Genomic DNA, 16022 nt, shown 5'->3' with positions numbered 1-16022 from the left:
ACTTCCATGAGGAATATAAGGATTTGGAGATACTTACCTTTGGGAAATACTCACCTTTGGATATATGCACCTGTGGAAATACGTGAGAGACATTTGGAAGGACTTTTGGCTGGGTTGGCCACTAGCTGCAACGTGGACTACAGTAAGGCTGGGGAAAAGTTATCTGAGCGAGTGAGAATTATGATTTTGGATGTGGAAGAGACATCCCTGAACTGTTAACCCTTAAAGAGCCACAAGAGAACAGAATTTTGTTATATTTTCGTTAATTTCCCAAGACCGATAATAAAATCCTTGTTTGGTTTGAACCTTGTCTCCTTGCACTACTTGAGCAATCCCGCTGAAAGCTGTGTAGCCTCTCGTGACGTCACAGATGGTGGAGAATACGGGCAAGCTCAAGCGTTAATAGTGCATGTCAGAGGAGGATACCGAAGGTTTGATCACCCAGTTTTCCAAGTTGGCCGTAGGCTCCCCGCCGACTGAAATGGAGGACATATTGAAAGCCCTTGTTGCTGGCCAGCAAGCCCAGATGCAAGCAAACGTGGCTCTCTTAGAGGAGCAAAAGAAAGCCAACCTTCTGAAGGCAGAGGAATTGCAGTTGCAGAGACAGAGGGTGGTCCAAAATACCCGCCCAATAAAGGCAAGTGACTTTATATCTAAGATGGGAGCTACCGATGACATTGAGGCATACCTGCATGCATTTGAGGCCACGGCCACTAGGGAAGCCTGGCCCAAGCAACAGTGGGTTGGTCTGTTAGCCCCCCTTTCTAACCGGGGAATCGCTGAATGCTGTCCGGGACCTGGGCCCTGACCAGGTTACTGACTATGATGCCCTGAAGTCTGAGATCCTCAGCAGATATGGACTCACAAAGTTTGGTATGGCCCAGCGCTTTCACAGTTGGACCTTCCAACCAGACCAACCTCCTCGGGCGCAGATGCATGAACTTGTCCGAATCGCAAGGAAATGGCTGGATCCGCAGAGGAATACAGCAGCGGCGGTGGTGGAGACCGTTGTGGTGGATCGTTACCTACGCGCCCTGCCTTATGAGGCAAAACGGTTCATCAGTCAACAGGCCTTGACCACGGCTGATCTGACCGTGGAAGCTGTGGAAAAGTACCAGGCCACAGCGGAGATGCTGAATGCTTCCCGAAAAGACCCCAGGAGGGCGGCCCCACCACAAATGGGAAGAACCCGTCCAAAGGACCCCAAGGTCTCGAACCCAGCCACGTCAGGACTTATCCCGGCTCCAGGGGGAGCCAGAAACCAGGCGGGTCCAAGAAGAGTACACCAGGAGGGGGAAACTCGACAGTGTTACCGGTGTGGGGAGATGGGACATATCTCCTGGCAGTGTGGGAAACCAGCCGATGAACCTATGCCCACTGCGGAGTCCTCCAGCTCAGCACCCACACACCGTTTGCCTCGCTCTTGGGAGTCGTAGATGGCGGCCCAGATCGACCCCCCACCTGCCCGGTAACTGTGAATCACCATGATGTGGAGGCCTTACTGGATTCTGGTAGCCGGGCCACCCTGGTGCGTAAGGATTTGGTGGGCCCAACGTGTCTGACCCCGGGGGAAAGTCCTCCCAGTTTCCTGTGTCCATGGGGACACCAGAGAATACCCCATTACTGAACTTACAATGACCAGCACACGGGGAACCATACACACGACGGCGGGGGTGGTTGATTCCCTCCCCGTCCCTGTCCTAATTGGACGAGACTGCCCAGCCTTTTACCCACTCTGGAGAGAGTCTCAGGAGAGGATAACCTGAGTACCTCGGAAACGGAGAGGCAAGACTCATCCTGGGAAGGCTCCGGTGCAATCCTCCGACTACTCACTCCCGCCCGGGCTCTGATAGGGATGGCAGGTGCCCAGACCGACACAGAGACGGAGCTACAGAATCTGGACAAAGAACTGTCTGGTCTAAAGGGGACCGCTGAGCGGTATCGTTTGTTAAAGCAACAGTTAGACATGAAGACAGAAGAGTTAGATATCCTCCAGGCTAAACTCCAACAGAGCTCCTTCCATAAGCAACAGGAGGAGCTGGAGAGGCTGTGCAGGACCATCGAGGAGTGTGAGGAGACCCTGCGCAGTAGTAAGGAGGTCCAGAAGAAGGCAGAGGAGAAGTACAAGGTGTTGGAGAACAAGAGGAAGAATGCGGAGGCAGAGAGAGAGAAGGAACTGAAAGCTGCTCAACAGAAGCTAAACTCTGCTAAAACCAAGGCTGATGCGTTCAGTAAGAAACTCAAGGAGAGACAACAGGAGGCTGAGTCCCTGGTCCTAGAGGTGGAGGAGTTGAAGAGAGAGCAGGCTGGCAAGCACCACGGCAATGCGGACGCCCTCTCCCGGCGTGATGCCTTCTTCGCTGCCTTTACCCCGACGAGGACGTCGGTCCCGAGGAGGGGGATGTGTGATGTCACGAGAGGCTGTGTCCTGAGGGACGTTACATCCCCCTGAGGTGGCTGCAAACCCAGACAGCTATGGCTCCATCTGCTGGTATGGTCGGGAACTCCACCCCTCTATGGCCAATCTTCCCACGCAGCTGAAACAAATGAGGAGCTGATGAGCTGAAGGTTTGGGAAGGGAAGAGACACACTGAGGGAGTGTGTGGGGGTGAAGAGACACAGTCTCCAAGCTGGGCTCTCTGGAGGACAAGAGTGCTGCACGTCCACTTCCATGAGGAATATAAGGATTTGGAGATACTTACCTTTGGGAAATACTCACCTTTGGATATATGCACCTGTGGAAATACGTGAGAGACATTTGGAAGGACTTTTGGCTGGGTTGGCCACTAGCTGCAACGTGGACTACAGTAAGGCTGGGGAAAAGTTATCTGAGCGAGTGAGAATTATGATTTTGGATGTGGAAGAGACATCCCTGAACTGTTAACCCTTAAAGAGCCACAAGAGAACAGAATTTTGTTATATTTTCGTTAATTTCCCAAGACCGATAATAAAATCCTTGTTTGGTTTGAACCTTGTCTCCTTGCACTACTTGAGCAATCCCGCTGAAAGCTGTGTAGCCTCTCGTGACGTCACAGTATGTACTGTATGCATGTACTGTATGTATGTACTGAATGCATGTATGTGTATACTGTATGTGTGTGTATAGGCTATGAGTCTTTGCTGTAAGGCCATTCATGCATTGCATTGAAAGGACACACAGAAGTGCCGTGATCAAAATTACTTCCCCCCTTGTGTTTTGTGTGTGTGTGTGTATACAGTGTGTGTGTGCGATAAGGAATACATACTCAAATGAAGCGCGATGGCATCGTAAATTACGTTTGCTTCTCATCCATGAGTTGCAATTAAATAATGAGTTGAAAGAAATGAACAGGCGCACACGCCGAGCCATTCATTAGGCCTCCGAGAGAGAAGCGCTAACTTTGTTCTCTCGCTGCGCACAAAGGAGGGTAGGAAAAGTTATTTGAAGTTGTTTAATTTATAAAACTGTTGGAGTGTTGAATGTGTGCAGACATTTCTCTTATGTTAATAAAGACAGATATAATAGCTGTGTCTCTGTGCTGCTAGTCTAGATAATGTTTATTCATGCTCTCTGATATTGCCTCCCACGCAGTCACAGACGTAGACAAATGTGGTAATGAACTTTTTAGAATCATTAGGCTCCAGATTGCCCCCTTCTCCATGGACTGTGTTCTCTGTTTGCGTGTGTGCTGTTTGTCTTTCATATTCACAGGGCTGCAGCAGGGTTTTGAGTTGGGTGGAATCATGAAGCGGGTGGGGGGTGGGCTGGGGGTAGACCAGTCTCATGTCAACAACTGTTGCCAGCTTGCACTCACTCACACATTCTGTCATGTCCTTACTGTCTGTTCTCTCAAACTCTCTTACTCTTTTATTTTCTCTCTCCCCCGCGTTCGCCCCGCCCCCTCTCTCTCTCTCTCTTACTCTCACTCTCACTCTTACTTTCAATTCAAAGGCCTGTATTGGCATGGGAAGAATACAGTATGTTTACATTGCCAAAGCAAGTCAAATAAATAATAAACAAAAGTGAAATAAAAAATGAACAGTTAACATTACACCCACAAAAGTTTCAGAGGATGTCCAAGCTTTCCTTAATTTTGAGTCAGTCACAGTGGTCAGGTATTCTGCCACTGTGTACTCGCTGTTTAGGGCCAAATAGCATTACAGTTTGCTCTGTTTTTTCAGTAAATTCTTTCCAAGTAATTATCTTTTTGTTTTCTCATGATTTGGTTGGGTCTAATTGTGTTGCTGTTGCTGTCCTGGGGCTCTCTGGGGTCTGTTTGTGTTTGTGAACAGAGCCCCAGGACCAGCTTACTTAGGGGACTCTTCTCTAGGTTCATCTCTCTGTAGGTGTTGGAAGGTTTGTTATGGAAGTTTTGGGAATCGCTTCCTTTTAAGTGGTTGTAGAATTTAACAGCTCTTTTCTGGATTTTGATAATTAGCGGGTATCAGCCTAATTCTGCTCTGCATGCATTATTTGGTGTTTTAGGTTGTACACGGAGGATGTTTTTGCAGAATTCTGCATGCAGTCTCAATTTGGTATTTGTCCCATTTAGTGAATTATTGGTTGGTGAGCGGACCCCAGACCTCACAACCATAAAGGGCAATGGGTTCTATAACTGATTCAAGTATGTTTAGCCAGATCCTACTTGGTATGTCGAATTTTATGTTCCTTTTAATGGCATAGAAGGCCCTTCTTGCCTTGTCTCTCAGATCGTTCACAGCTTTGTGGAAGTTACCTGTGGTGTTGATGTTTAGGCCGAGGTAAGTTTAGTTTTTTGTGTCTAGATGGAATTTGTATTTGTGGTCCTGGCAACTGGACCTTTTTTGGAACACCATTATTTTTGTCTTACTGAGGTTTAGATCATCAGCAAACAGTAGACATTTGACTTATCCCATGGCCCTGTGGAAAGAAATGTGAGTGTGTTTTGCCAATTTTAACTGCACACTGTTTGTGTATCTCTCTCTCTCTCTCTCTCTCTCTCTCTCTCTCTCTCTCTCTCTCTCTCTCTGACTATCTCTCTCTCTCTGACTATCTCTCTCTCTCTGACTATCTCTCTCTTGTTCTATCTCTCTATCGCACACCACTCCCTTACTGCTACTATTACTGCTATTACTACTACTACTGATACTACTACTACAGATACTACTACTACTGCTACTACTGCTCCTACTAATACTACCACTACTACTACTACTACTAATTTACTACTACTACTACTACTACTACTAAGTTACTACTACTACTACTGCTACTACTGTTACTACTACTATGTTACTACTACTGCCACTACTGCTGTTACTACTACTACGTTACTACTACTACTAGTACTTGCGCTCATCAGCTGATTGGTTCCACAGCAGGGGTTGGTCCTACCAGCAGAGGGCAGTGTGTACATGCTTCTCTCCATGCCATGATGCTGTTGTCTGATCAATGCTGTGGGAACTAAAGGATTAGCCTCCATCCATCTATTTAACACTTTACTTCACGCTATAATGTCCTCTTTTCCATACCTGTTAAAAGGGTGAAGGGTTTGGAAGAAAGGATGTTTTTCCTACCTCTCTACAGAGGTGATTTTAACCAACCTCCCTGTGTTCCTTGGCCAACGCCAGTGTTTGGGGACTGCAGGCTTTTGTTTGAGACCAACACCTGAGAAAACAAGTCACGGTCTAATTTGAAGATCATGATTAGTAGATGCATGTGTGTTTGAGCTGGGCTGGAAAAAACTGCAGCTCTCCAGGACCAGAGCAGGTTTCTCCTCCTCTTAGCATGCCCACGGTATCTTCACTCACATGGTTCTCCTGCCTGCACCAGAGCATTGATGGTGTTAGTTATATTATATACACTGAGTGTACAAATCATTAGGAACACCTTCCTAATATTGAGTTGCATTCCCCCTTTTGCCCTCAGAACAGCCTCAATTCGTCGGGGCATGGACTCTACAAGATGTCGAAAGTGTTCCACAGGGATGCTGGCCCATGTTGACTCCAATGCTTCCAACAGTTGTGTCAAGTTGGCTGGATGTCCTTTGGGTGGTGGACCATTCTTGATACACACGGGAAACGGTTGAGCGTGATAAACCCAGCTGCGTTGCAGTTCTTGACACAAACCAGTGCGCCTGGCACCTGCTACCATACCCCGTTCAAAGGCACTTAAATATTTTGTCTTGCCCATTCACCCTCTGAATGACATACATACACAATCCATGTCTCAATTGTCTCAAGCCTTAAAAATCATTCTTTAACCTGGCTCCTCCCCTTCATCTACACTGATTGAAGTGGATTTAACTTGTGACATCAGTAAGGGATCATAGCTTTCACCTGGATTCATCTGATCAGTCTATGTCATAGAAAGAGCAGGTGTTCTTATTGTTTTTCACACTCAGTGAATGATAACATGTCTGTTCTCCAGTGATAAATGTCAATTGTTAATACATGAACTGTGTTTCTAACCCCCTCTCTCTACTTGCATATTTGCATGCTGCGCCCTTTACATGCAGAGGCTGACGAAGGTAATGAAAAAACAACAACATTAAAACCAATCTCTTCTTTCTTTATTTTTTCTAACTTATTCTTGTTGATATGTCGTCTTTCTTAATGCCTTTATCATTCTACCCAGACGTTCTGTCATTAGCATTTTTATTGTTTTCTTTCCTCTATCTCTCTCTCGCTCTCCCTCCCTCTCCCTCTCTCTCTCTTCCTTTGCCTCATGAATCAGAACTTGTTGTCCTTTAAAGCTCTCTGTCTGATGTCTCTCCATGTCGCCTACTTCCAATTCCACAGCACTGTTATTGTTATTCAGACCCAAACCAAAAGCAAAGCTTGTTCATTTGAACCTGTTTGGTTTGCCCCCCCCCCCCAACCCACAGGGGAACTTTCTAGTTGTTTGTGTCAGAACATTGTTTTGATTCTCTATGTTCTAACTGTCTCTCTAGTCTAGAATGTTTTTCTTGGACTCTGTGGCAGAGTGTTGTTTGATGAGAGGTTAGAGGCGACCATATTGCCTGAGTCGCTGTGTCTCTGTGGCTTTGAAAGCTCTCCAGAAAATAGCGGGGGTGATCCGCCACACGGAGCCAGTAACATGGGGCAACGGAGAGTTGTTGTAAAACCAGCTAACAGTGCTTAGCAGCCTCAGGGTTGTTCAGTTCAATCCTTCTCTTTGAGCCAAGGTGGTTATTCCAGTCTACCAGTCTTGATAGAGGAGGCCTCGAAGCTCAAAAGATGGAGTTGTTTGTTAGTGTTTATTAATGTAGCTTTATTGTGATAGAAAAACACTATGCTCCAACCAACTTAGCCACAAAAGCAATGTGTTTATCATTGAGCTACAGTATGGAAGAGATCATTGAGTTAATTCTAATAGCCTGTGATTAGGGGTTCTGACTTGTGTATCCTGTCCTTGGTCCCCAGCTGGCCGTAAGCAGTTTGCCCGTCATGAGTGGGCCCAGAAGGCAGCCTACTTGCTGGGCTGCACCCTGGAGGAGCTCTCCTCTTCCATCTTCAAGCACCAGGCCAAGGGGGCCCTGCAGAGGTCCACCTCCTTCCGCGGGGGGCCCGACGAGGCAGGGGCAGGAGACGGCTCAGGTAAGGGACCACCAGTCTCCAATATGAAGTTGAATGATATAAATCGAATGGAATGACAAACTAAAGGCTCACAACTCCTTTTCTCCCCTGTCTCTCTCTCTCTCTCTCTCTCTCTCTCTTCCTCAATTAAATTCAATTCAAAGGGCTTTATTGGGATGGGAAACATATGTTAACATTGCCAAAGCAAGTGAAATGGATAATAAACAAAAGTGAAATAAACAAACAAAAATGAAAAGTATACATTACATTCACAAAAGTTCCAAAGGAATAGAGACATTTCAAATGTCATAGTATGGCTATATACAGTGTTGTAACAATGTGCAAGTAGTTCAAGTACAAAAGGGAAAATAAATAAACATAAATATGGGTCTCTCTCGCTCGCTCTCTTTTTCTCTCTCTCTTTTTCTCTCTCTTTTTCTCTCTCTTTTTCTCTCTCTTTTTCTCTCTCTTTTTCTCTCTCTTTTTCTCTCTCTCTTTCTCTCTCTCTCTCTCTCTCTCTCTCTCTCTCTCTCTCTCTCTCTCTCTCTCTCTCTCTCTCTCTCTCTCTCTCTCTCTCTCTCTCTCTCTCTCTCTCTCAGGCTCTAAGATCACAGCCCTGGATTGTCTGGAGGCCATGGCTTCAGGCCTGTACTCAGAGCTCTTCACCCTCGCTATCTCCCTCGTCAACAGGTCTGTCAGCTCATCTCTCTTTTCTCCTCTTTCTCATATTTCTTACTTTACCGTTATTTATCTACATTATCTCTCTGTTTGAATGGCTCGGATTCCCATCATTTTTCTCTCTCTCCCCATTTCTCTCCCTCTCCCTCTCTCTCTCTCTCTCTCTCTTCTGATCCTTTGTATCGTGTGTCAGAGCTCTGAAGTCCAGTCAGCACTCTCTGTGCTCTCTGCTCATCGTGGACACACCGGGTTTCCAGAACCCTCGCATGGCCAAGCTCCAGCGCGGTGCCACCTTCGAGGAGCTGTGCCACAACTACGCCCAGGAGCGCCTGCAGACCCTGTTCCACGAACGCACCTTTGTACAGGAGCTGGAGAGATATAAGGAGGTACAGATATGTACAACACTGACAAATACCTTCACCATTACGTAGTAGAAGTATACCAATGATTTGAAAATCTCAAACCCTCTCCCCCGCTTTTTAAACTTCCTGAAGAATAAAATCATAAATGTCATTAACATACCTGTATTGTTTTAGTGTGAAAATAACATAAAACGTCAGATTGAGCTTTTTTGATTGTAATGTAATTGTCTATAGACTCTTACATAAGCAGATCTTTAACTCTGAAAATCACTGACTCCAATCACACATAACCAACCCCTCTGTTCCCATCTAGGAAAACATAGAGCTTGCATTAGATGACATAGAGTCCAGTACCTCAATGTCTGTAGCAGCTATAGACCAAGCATCAACCCAAGCGCTGGTAAGGAGAATCTCTCTGTGCCTCTTTTGAATGTACAGTATCAGTAGTGGACTTTATCTTGGATTTCATCATGTTGTGAGCGTCAAGTGGGGTTAAACACAGTCCTTACTCTCTCTCTTCTTTGCCAATGAAAGGGCTCCCCTAATTCAAATGTGTCTGTCAGACAAATGACTGTGTGTAAGCCATGTCAGGCTTATTACCTCCATCCAGTTAACTTGGCTTTTGATTGTTTGCTCGTTTTTATTTGTTTTCTTTTATCCTAGCAATTTAGTTGTTGGAATTCATCCCACATCAAATATATTAATTGCAGTCGAGTTTGATTCCTTTCACCCTCGATGAGTTCAAAGCTTTTTTCAGTCAGGGTTGGCTTCTCAGAGCAAAGCCATCAAATTCAGTTTATTTATGAGACGACTCTGCATGGCACGCGTTCTTAACAGAAATGTGTTGCATTGATGTGTATTGGCCCGCGAAAGTGACATTAACAAGAATTAGATCAAAAGTGAATGAGGAGGGGGCCACACAGGAATTGATTGAAAAGTTGAGACGAAAGTAAATAACTTTGTGTGTGTGTTTGCGTGTGTGTGTGTTTGTCATCGAATTAGTGCACAAGGGCACGCATGGCCAAACACGGCTATAAGTCAGACAAACAAACGGCATTGAACCAGCGCCATACTTATTGGAAACCAACTCACACAAGGAGAAAAATGCACCATGAAAAGAACAGTAGATCTATAGACCTAGATGAAAAAATGACATATTAGAATCCAAGTAATATCCACAGGTCATTCACCTCCAGCTTGCAGTGTCAAATACTGTGAGGGTATAGGATCATTCTGAATAAGAGCTTCTTATTTCTCATCTCTCTCTGAAAAGGATCGAGATTTACCTGACTTGCCAATTGATTAAGTTGACTGCTACTAGAGAAACCAACACAGTACAACAGATCTGCAGTGCTTCTAGCAGTTTAAATATTTAAATTGGCAAATAATTTTAAAGGCTTTCGCTTCACTAGTTGTGAACCACTTCAAGTAGCCCTGCCTGCACCTCCCTACATCCATAGAGAGATTTAATGAGTCCACCAAAGAGGTGTCTACACTCTCACATAGACTAATAACACCATTTATTATCAAAGTGGACTGTCAGAGAGCAAGGTTTCTAAATGCTCCACTGCCCAGGAGTGCATTTTAATACCAGCTCTAGAATGAGGAAGCAAAGACTCATCTCTCTTATAGCTTCCTATTTTCCAAAACATTATGATTACCTTTACAAAATGACTTGTTTTGTTACAGAAATGTAGAACAGAGATGTTGAATCATATTAGGCCGTTTGAACACTGTGCTAGTTCATAATTACGAGTTTATACAAGTGTCACAGCAAAGCAGGTGTAATGTTATGGTAACACTGGGCCAGGGCTGAAGGCCGTGTTGTGACATTTAAACGATGAGTAAAAAAAATAGGAGACTAGGTTGCTTTATTGGTTTTGGCTTTATTGGGTGTTGCTGTGTATGGAGTTAACAGTGTCGTGAATGGATGGATGACTGGTGGAGTGGAGATTGGTGAGCATCTCTGTGCTGTTGTGGTCTAATGTGTGTCTGAGTTGCTTGTGAAAGCTGCACCTGCATGTTGGACTGAGCTGTGGACCTAAGCTTTCTGCACAGCTGCTTCACTTGTGTTTGTGTTAGACTCAAGTGATAGATCCCCACCTCTCTAACCTGTGTGTGTTCCTGCGATGGTCCCAGGTGCGCACCCTGGCGAGGACAGATGAGGCTCGAGGTCTGCTGTGGCTGATGGAGGAGGAGGCTGTGCAGCCAGGGGGCTCTGAGGACACTCTTCTGGAGAGACTCTTCAGCTACTACGGCCCCGACCAGGGGGACAACAAGGGACACGCCCTGCTCCTGAAGAGCGACAAGCCGCATCATTTCCTGTTGGGCCACAGCCACGGGACAGACTGGGTGGAGTACGATGCTCAGGGTTGGTTGAGCCACGCCAAGCAGAACCCCGCCTCCCAGAACGCTGCCACTCTGCTGCAGGACTCACAGAAGTACGCATTTAATTCACTGAGTGTTCTCCATAGTAGCACTTTACAAAGAAAATATACTTACCTCTTTGTCTCTCTCTCTGTCTCTCTCTCTGTCTATCTCTCTCTAACAGGAAGAACATCAGCAGTCTGTTCTCTAGTCGTAGTGGAGGGCCCACAGTGCTGTCTGGCTCCATCGCAGGGCTGGAGGGGGGATCTCAGCTGGCCCTCCGCAGAGCCACCAGCATGAGGAAGACCTTCACTACAGGCATGGCCGCTGTCAAGAAGAAGAGCCTCTGTATCCAGATCAAACTGCAAGTGGTGAGTGGGGCGGTTTCTCCCCACCCAAGGCCTACCTCTGCTTCCTCTTTGAGAGGGTTTAGGCCCAAGTTGCTCTGAAGAACTTTGTTATTCAAATAAAACTATATAAACATTAATTTATACATGCAAATGTGTACAAAATTAAGTATTTGTTTTTGTTCATGTGTGTTTTTTTGTGTGTGTGTGTAAATGCTTTAACTCCCTGTTCTCCGTCTCTCCAGGATGCTCTGCTGGACACGGTGCGCAGGTCCAGGGTTCACTTTGTCCACTGCCTGCTGCCCAAGGCAGACGCGGTGGGGGTGGGCGGGGACCCGCGCGTGGCCCATGGAGAGAGCTGCGATTCAGGCCTCATGCAGCTGGATGTGGGCCTCCTGAGGGCTCAGCTCCGTGGATCTAAGCTTATCGACGCCCTGCGCATCTACAGGCAAGGTAAGACTAGACACCACCCAAGTCAAGCTAAGTCATGGGAGAGGGACATTTTCCCCCTTAATTCTTCTTATTGAACTGTTTAATAATACAAATTATTAAATAAATGTTGACCTTGTTCTGTCTTTTCCATAAAGGATACCCTGATCACATGGTGTTTTCCGAGTTCCGACGCCGCTTCGACGTGCTGGCGCCCCACCTGACCAAAAAGCATGGGCGCCACTACATCGTCACAGACGAGAAGAGAGTGAGTGTCGAGGCGTTCCCTCCACTTCGTAAACAAATGAGAATATAAAAGCATCCCTCCTTTCCTCCTCCTCTTCTCTCCCTCCCCCTCCTAGATCTGCTCTTGTGTGTAATTAATTATGATTACGTTGGCTGGCAGCATATGACTGGTGTGCTGATTAATTACGTGCCTCCTCTCCATCCTCCCCTTCCATCTCTTCTTCCTCTCTTTCTGTCTTCAGTACCTACTGTATAGTGTAATAGTAAAAAAGCTATTAACCTACCCTACCTACTCAGAAGTGTGGTTAAAACTTAGGAATCTAGTAAAAGTATTTTTGGATGTAGAAATATTAAATATATTAAATATTAACCGTTGTAGCTGGAATTGAATAAATGGAATAGACATTCTCTTGGCTGAAATATGTTATTTTCATTGTTGTGTAAGGAGGTTGTGTTTTTGAAGTAGAGCAGTTAGAGGTCCTCTCTGTCACAGCTAAACCATTCTGGTGCTAAAACATACAGGGAGCTATGGAAGAGTTAAAGAGAAAATGAGACTCCTTGGCAGAAATAATTAATGGACAAAAAGGTACTTCATTCTCTGGAGCTAGACAGACCGAGGGGGAGCGGGGTGGGAGAGCGGGAGAGGGGGAGGGGAAGCGGGAGCGGGGGAGAGGGAGGAGAGAGGAAAGACAGAAAGAAAGCGAGAGGGGAGTAAGAGGTTTTCCCCTGTGTCAGCATCTTAGAAAATGTTCTTTTTTTTCCAACGAGAACTCAAACAAAGCCCTCTCTCTCAGAGCTAGAAGCCTGTCTGTCTCTTCCTCTTAGCGTGGGCTGCATGGCAGTGTTACTGTAGCGGTGTTACTGTAGCTGTGTTACTGTAGCTGTGTTACTGTAGCGGTGTTACTGTAGCGGTGTTACTGTAGCTGTGTTACTGTAGCTGTGTTACTGTGGCTGTGTTACTGTGGCTGTGTTACTGTAGCGGTGTTACTGTAGCTGTGTTACTGTAGCTGTGTTACTGTAGCGGTGTTACTGTGGCTGTGTTACTGTGGCTGTGTTACTGTAGCTGTGTTACTGTAGCTGTGTTACTGTAGCTGTGTTACTGTAGCTGTGTTACTGTAGCTGTGTTACTGTGGCTGTGTTACTGTGGCTGTGTTACTGTAGCGGTGTTACTGTAGCTGTGTTACTGTAGCGGTGTTACTATAGCTGTGTTACTGTAGCGGTGTTACTGTAGCTGTGTTACTGTGGCTGTGTTACTGTAGCTGTGTTACTGTAGCTGTGTTACTGTAGCGGTGTTACTGTAGCTGTGTTACTGTAGCGGTGTTACTGTAGCTGTGTTACTGTGGCTGTGTTACTGTAGCGGTGTTACTGTAGCTGTGTTACTGTAGCTGTGTTACTGTAGCTGTGTTACTGTAGCGGTGTTACTGCAGCTGTGTTACTGTAGCTGTGTTACTGTAGCTGTGTTACTGTAGCGGTGTTACTGTAGCAGTGTTACTGTAGCGGTGTTACTGTAGCTGTGTTACTGTAGCTGTGTTACTGTAGCGGTGTTACTGTAGCTGTGTTACTGTAGCTGTGTTACTGTAGCTGTGTTACTGTAGCGGTGTTACTGTAGCGGTGTTACTGTAGCGGTGTTACTGTAGCTGTGTTACTGTAGCTGTGTTACTGTAGCTGTGTTACTGTAGCTGTGTTACTGTAGCGGTGTTACTGTAGCGGTGTTACTGTAGCGGTGTTACTGTAGCGGTGTTACTGTAGCGGTGTTACTGTAGCGGTGTTACTGTAGCGGTGTTACTGTAGCGGTGTTACTGTAGCGGTGTTACTGTAGCGGTGTTACTGTAGCGGTGTTACTGTAGCGGTGTTACTGTAGCGGTGTTACTGTAGCGGTGTTACTGTAGCTGTGTTACTGTAGCTGTGTTACTGTAGCGGTGTTACTGTAGCGGTGTTACTGTAGCGGTGTTACTGTAGCTGTGTTACTGTAGCGGTGTTACTGTAGCGGTGTTACTGTAGCGGTGTTACTGTAGCTGTGTTACTGTAGCGGTGTTACTGTAGCGGTGTTACTGTAGCGGTGTTACTGTAGCGGTGTTACTGTAGCGGTGTTACTGTAGCGGTGTTACTGTAGCGGTGTTACTGTAGCGGTGTTACTGTAGCGGTGTTACTGTAGCTGTAGTGACTTCATCCTCCACTGAGCCTCTTTACCTACCAGACCCAGTAATCCTGCAGGTATCCTCTCTGCCAAAAGTCCTTTAAGTAACTGTCCACTGTCCACTTTTAAAAGTTAATATTCTGTTAGCTCATACCCAAATAATGTGGTTGAGTCATCCTATACTAGTATTTGTGGCCAAAGCATAAATTGGAGAGAAAATACTTTAAAAAACCCACCTCATACAGACTTTTTCAAAAATGCTTGCTCTTTCCTCGGAGAAGATGATGTAATCCTCCTGATGAGGTTGAGCTGACCAATCAGTGGGCTACTCGTATGAATACTTTTAATGACCGGTTATACGCACACAACATTCTGTTGTTGGGGTATGCCCACACCATTCCAACACAGAAAAGCTGCTTTTTAACATATTTAATTACAATTTTTTGGGAAGGAAAACTATTTCATTCATATTGTAATTCATTAAAGGTCATATTTCATAGAACTTTGGAAACACTGGACAGTTACTTTAAAACAGCTAATTTTGTTCAACTTAACTACCATCCTCCCCCTTGAGGCTCCAGCTATCTTCCAACTTCACTTTTTAGTCGAACTTTAAAGACCCTCCTCCTCCTCCTCCACCTCTCCTGAGATTGCTTTAGATACAGTATACAGTCCATATTTAGACTCCTGTCACAGAAACGACCTGAAATGGAGGTTACAGATAGCTAGCTTGGTGCCTTAGCTGTAGCTTTGTTCGCTGAGTTGTTTTGGTCTGCAGTCTCCTGGTGGATAGGCTGATGTTCCAGGAGTGTGCCTGTTGCTATGGCGCTGTGTGCAGTACTTTGGGGCGACGACAGAGGGGAGCTGACTTTACAAGAGCACTGTCTGTCTGTTTGTCCATTTCTGTTGATCTCTTCATTGATCTGTCTGTCCATTTATCTGTTTTGTTTCAGGCTGTGGAGGAGCTGTTGGAGTCTCTAGACTTGGAGAACAGCAGTTACCACATGGGCCTGAGCAGGGTAAGTAACACACAGACACACACACACAGACACACAGAGAGAGAGAATATGTAAACTAATAATGAACTATGTATAAATCATTACTACATGCTTCGTAAAAGTGTTATGACTACAGGTGACTCTATGACAATAGGTGTGAAGGCTTAGTACAGTCTAAATCAGGCCCTAAGGTGTTCTGTCTCTGCCTGGGAGGGACAGCTATTTACCCAGCATGCCCTTCTCACTGGAATCATAGGTCTGCTGCTGGGTCCCTGGGCTAGCAGCCTTTGTCTGTTAGTTGGCGGTTGGCGACACTGGGTGACAATTACCCCCCCAAACACACACACACACACACACACACACACACTGATCAGGTTTGACTTTCAGTTGGGCCGGGGAAGGTTGCTCCACAGTTCTTCTGCTTCTTCAGAAGAAAATAAGTCTGGCTTTCTCTTTGTTGTTTTCCCTCCTGTTGCCCCCTGTAGCCATTGATTTTGGCAGGCGACAGCTCTCTTGGTTTGTGGTGCTTCGCCGTGGCTTGCCGATAACCCTCCACAAACACCAATCAGCACAGTGAGATTCAAACCTTTCAGATGCAAAAGAGAAAATCCAAAGGAAAGGACAGGCTGATAAATTGCTAATTAGCTTTTTCAGAATGTCCATGGAATAGAGGACAGCGGGAAGTATTGTTCTGAGGTAAACAGTAGGAAAAGTACACTACCAGTCAAAAGTTTGGACACACCTACTCATTCGATGGCTTTTCTTTATTTTTACTCTTTTTTACATTGTAAAATAATAGTGAAGACATCAAAACTATGAAATAACACATATGCAATCATGTAGTAACCAAAAAAGTGTTAAACAAATCAAAATATATTGTATATTTGAGATTCTTCAAATATCCACCCTTTGCCTTGATGAC

The 16022-nt window shown here is 45.6% G+C and overlaps 1 protein-coding gene across 13 annotated transcripts in view; it reads left to right on the top strand.

Annotated features, from left to right (window-relative positions):
• The window catches only part of LOC121567752 (unconventional myosin-XVIIIa), a 166142-nt gene that overhangs the window by 89102 nt on the left and 61018 nt on the right, over window positions 1-16022 (top strand). For 12 of the 13 annotated variants that reach the window (XM_045218701.1, XM_041877997.2, XM_045218688.1 and 9 more), the window contains 10 exons: window positions 6477-6488; window positions 7384-7557; window positions 8136-8226; window positions 8408-8600; window positions 8890-8976; window positions 10716-11017; window positions 11128-11314; window positions 11536-11743; window positions 11878-11987; window positions 15056-15121. In XM_045218701.1, the coding sequence (XP_045074636.1) occupies window positions 6477-6488; window positions 7384-7557; window positions 8136-8226; window positions 8408-8600; window positions 8890-8976; window positions 10716-11017; window positions 11128-11314; window positions 11536-11743; window positions 11878-11987; window positions 15056-15121 (1430 nt within the window). The remainder of the gene's footprint in view (window positions 1-6476; window positions 6489-7383; window positions 7558-8135; window positions 8227-8407; window positions 8601-8889; window positions 8977-10715; window positions 11018-11127; window positions 11315-11535; window positions 11744-11877; window positions 11988-15055; window positions 15122-16022) is intronic. The other variant, XM_045218665.1, reaches the window with a different exon arrangement.

The sequence above is a fragment of the Coregonus clupeaformis genome, chromosome 6, assembly GCF_020615455.1.
Source record: "Coregonus clupeaformis isolate EN_2021a chromosome 6, ASM2061545v1, whole genome shotgun sequence".
NCBI lineage: Eukaryota > Metazoa > Chordata > Actinopteri > Salmoniformes > Salmonidae > Coregonus > Coregonus clupeaformis.
Note: the sequence above shows the minus strand (reverse complement) of the source record. Positions and strands in the feature narration are given on the sequence as shown.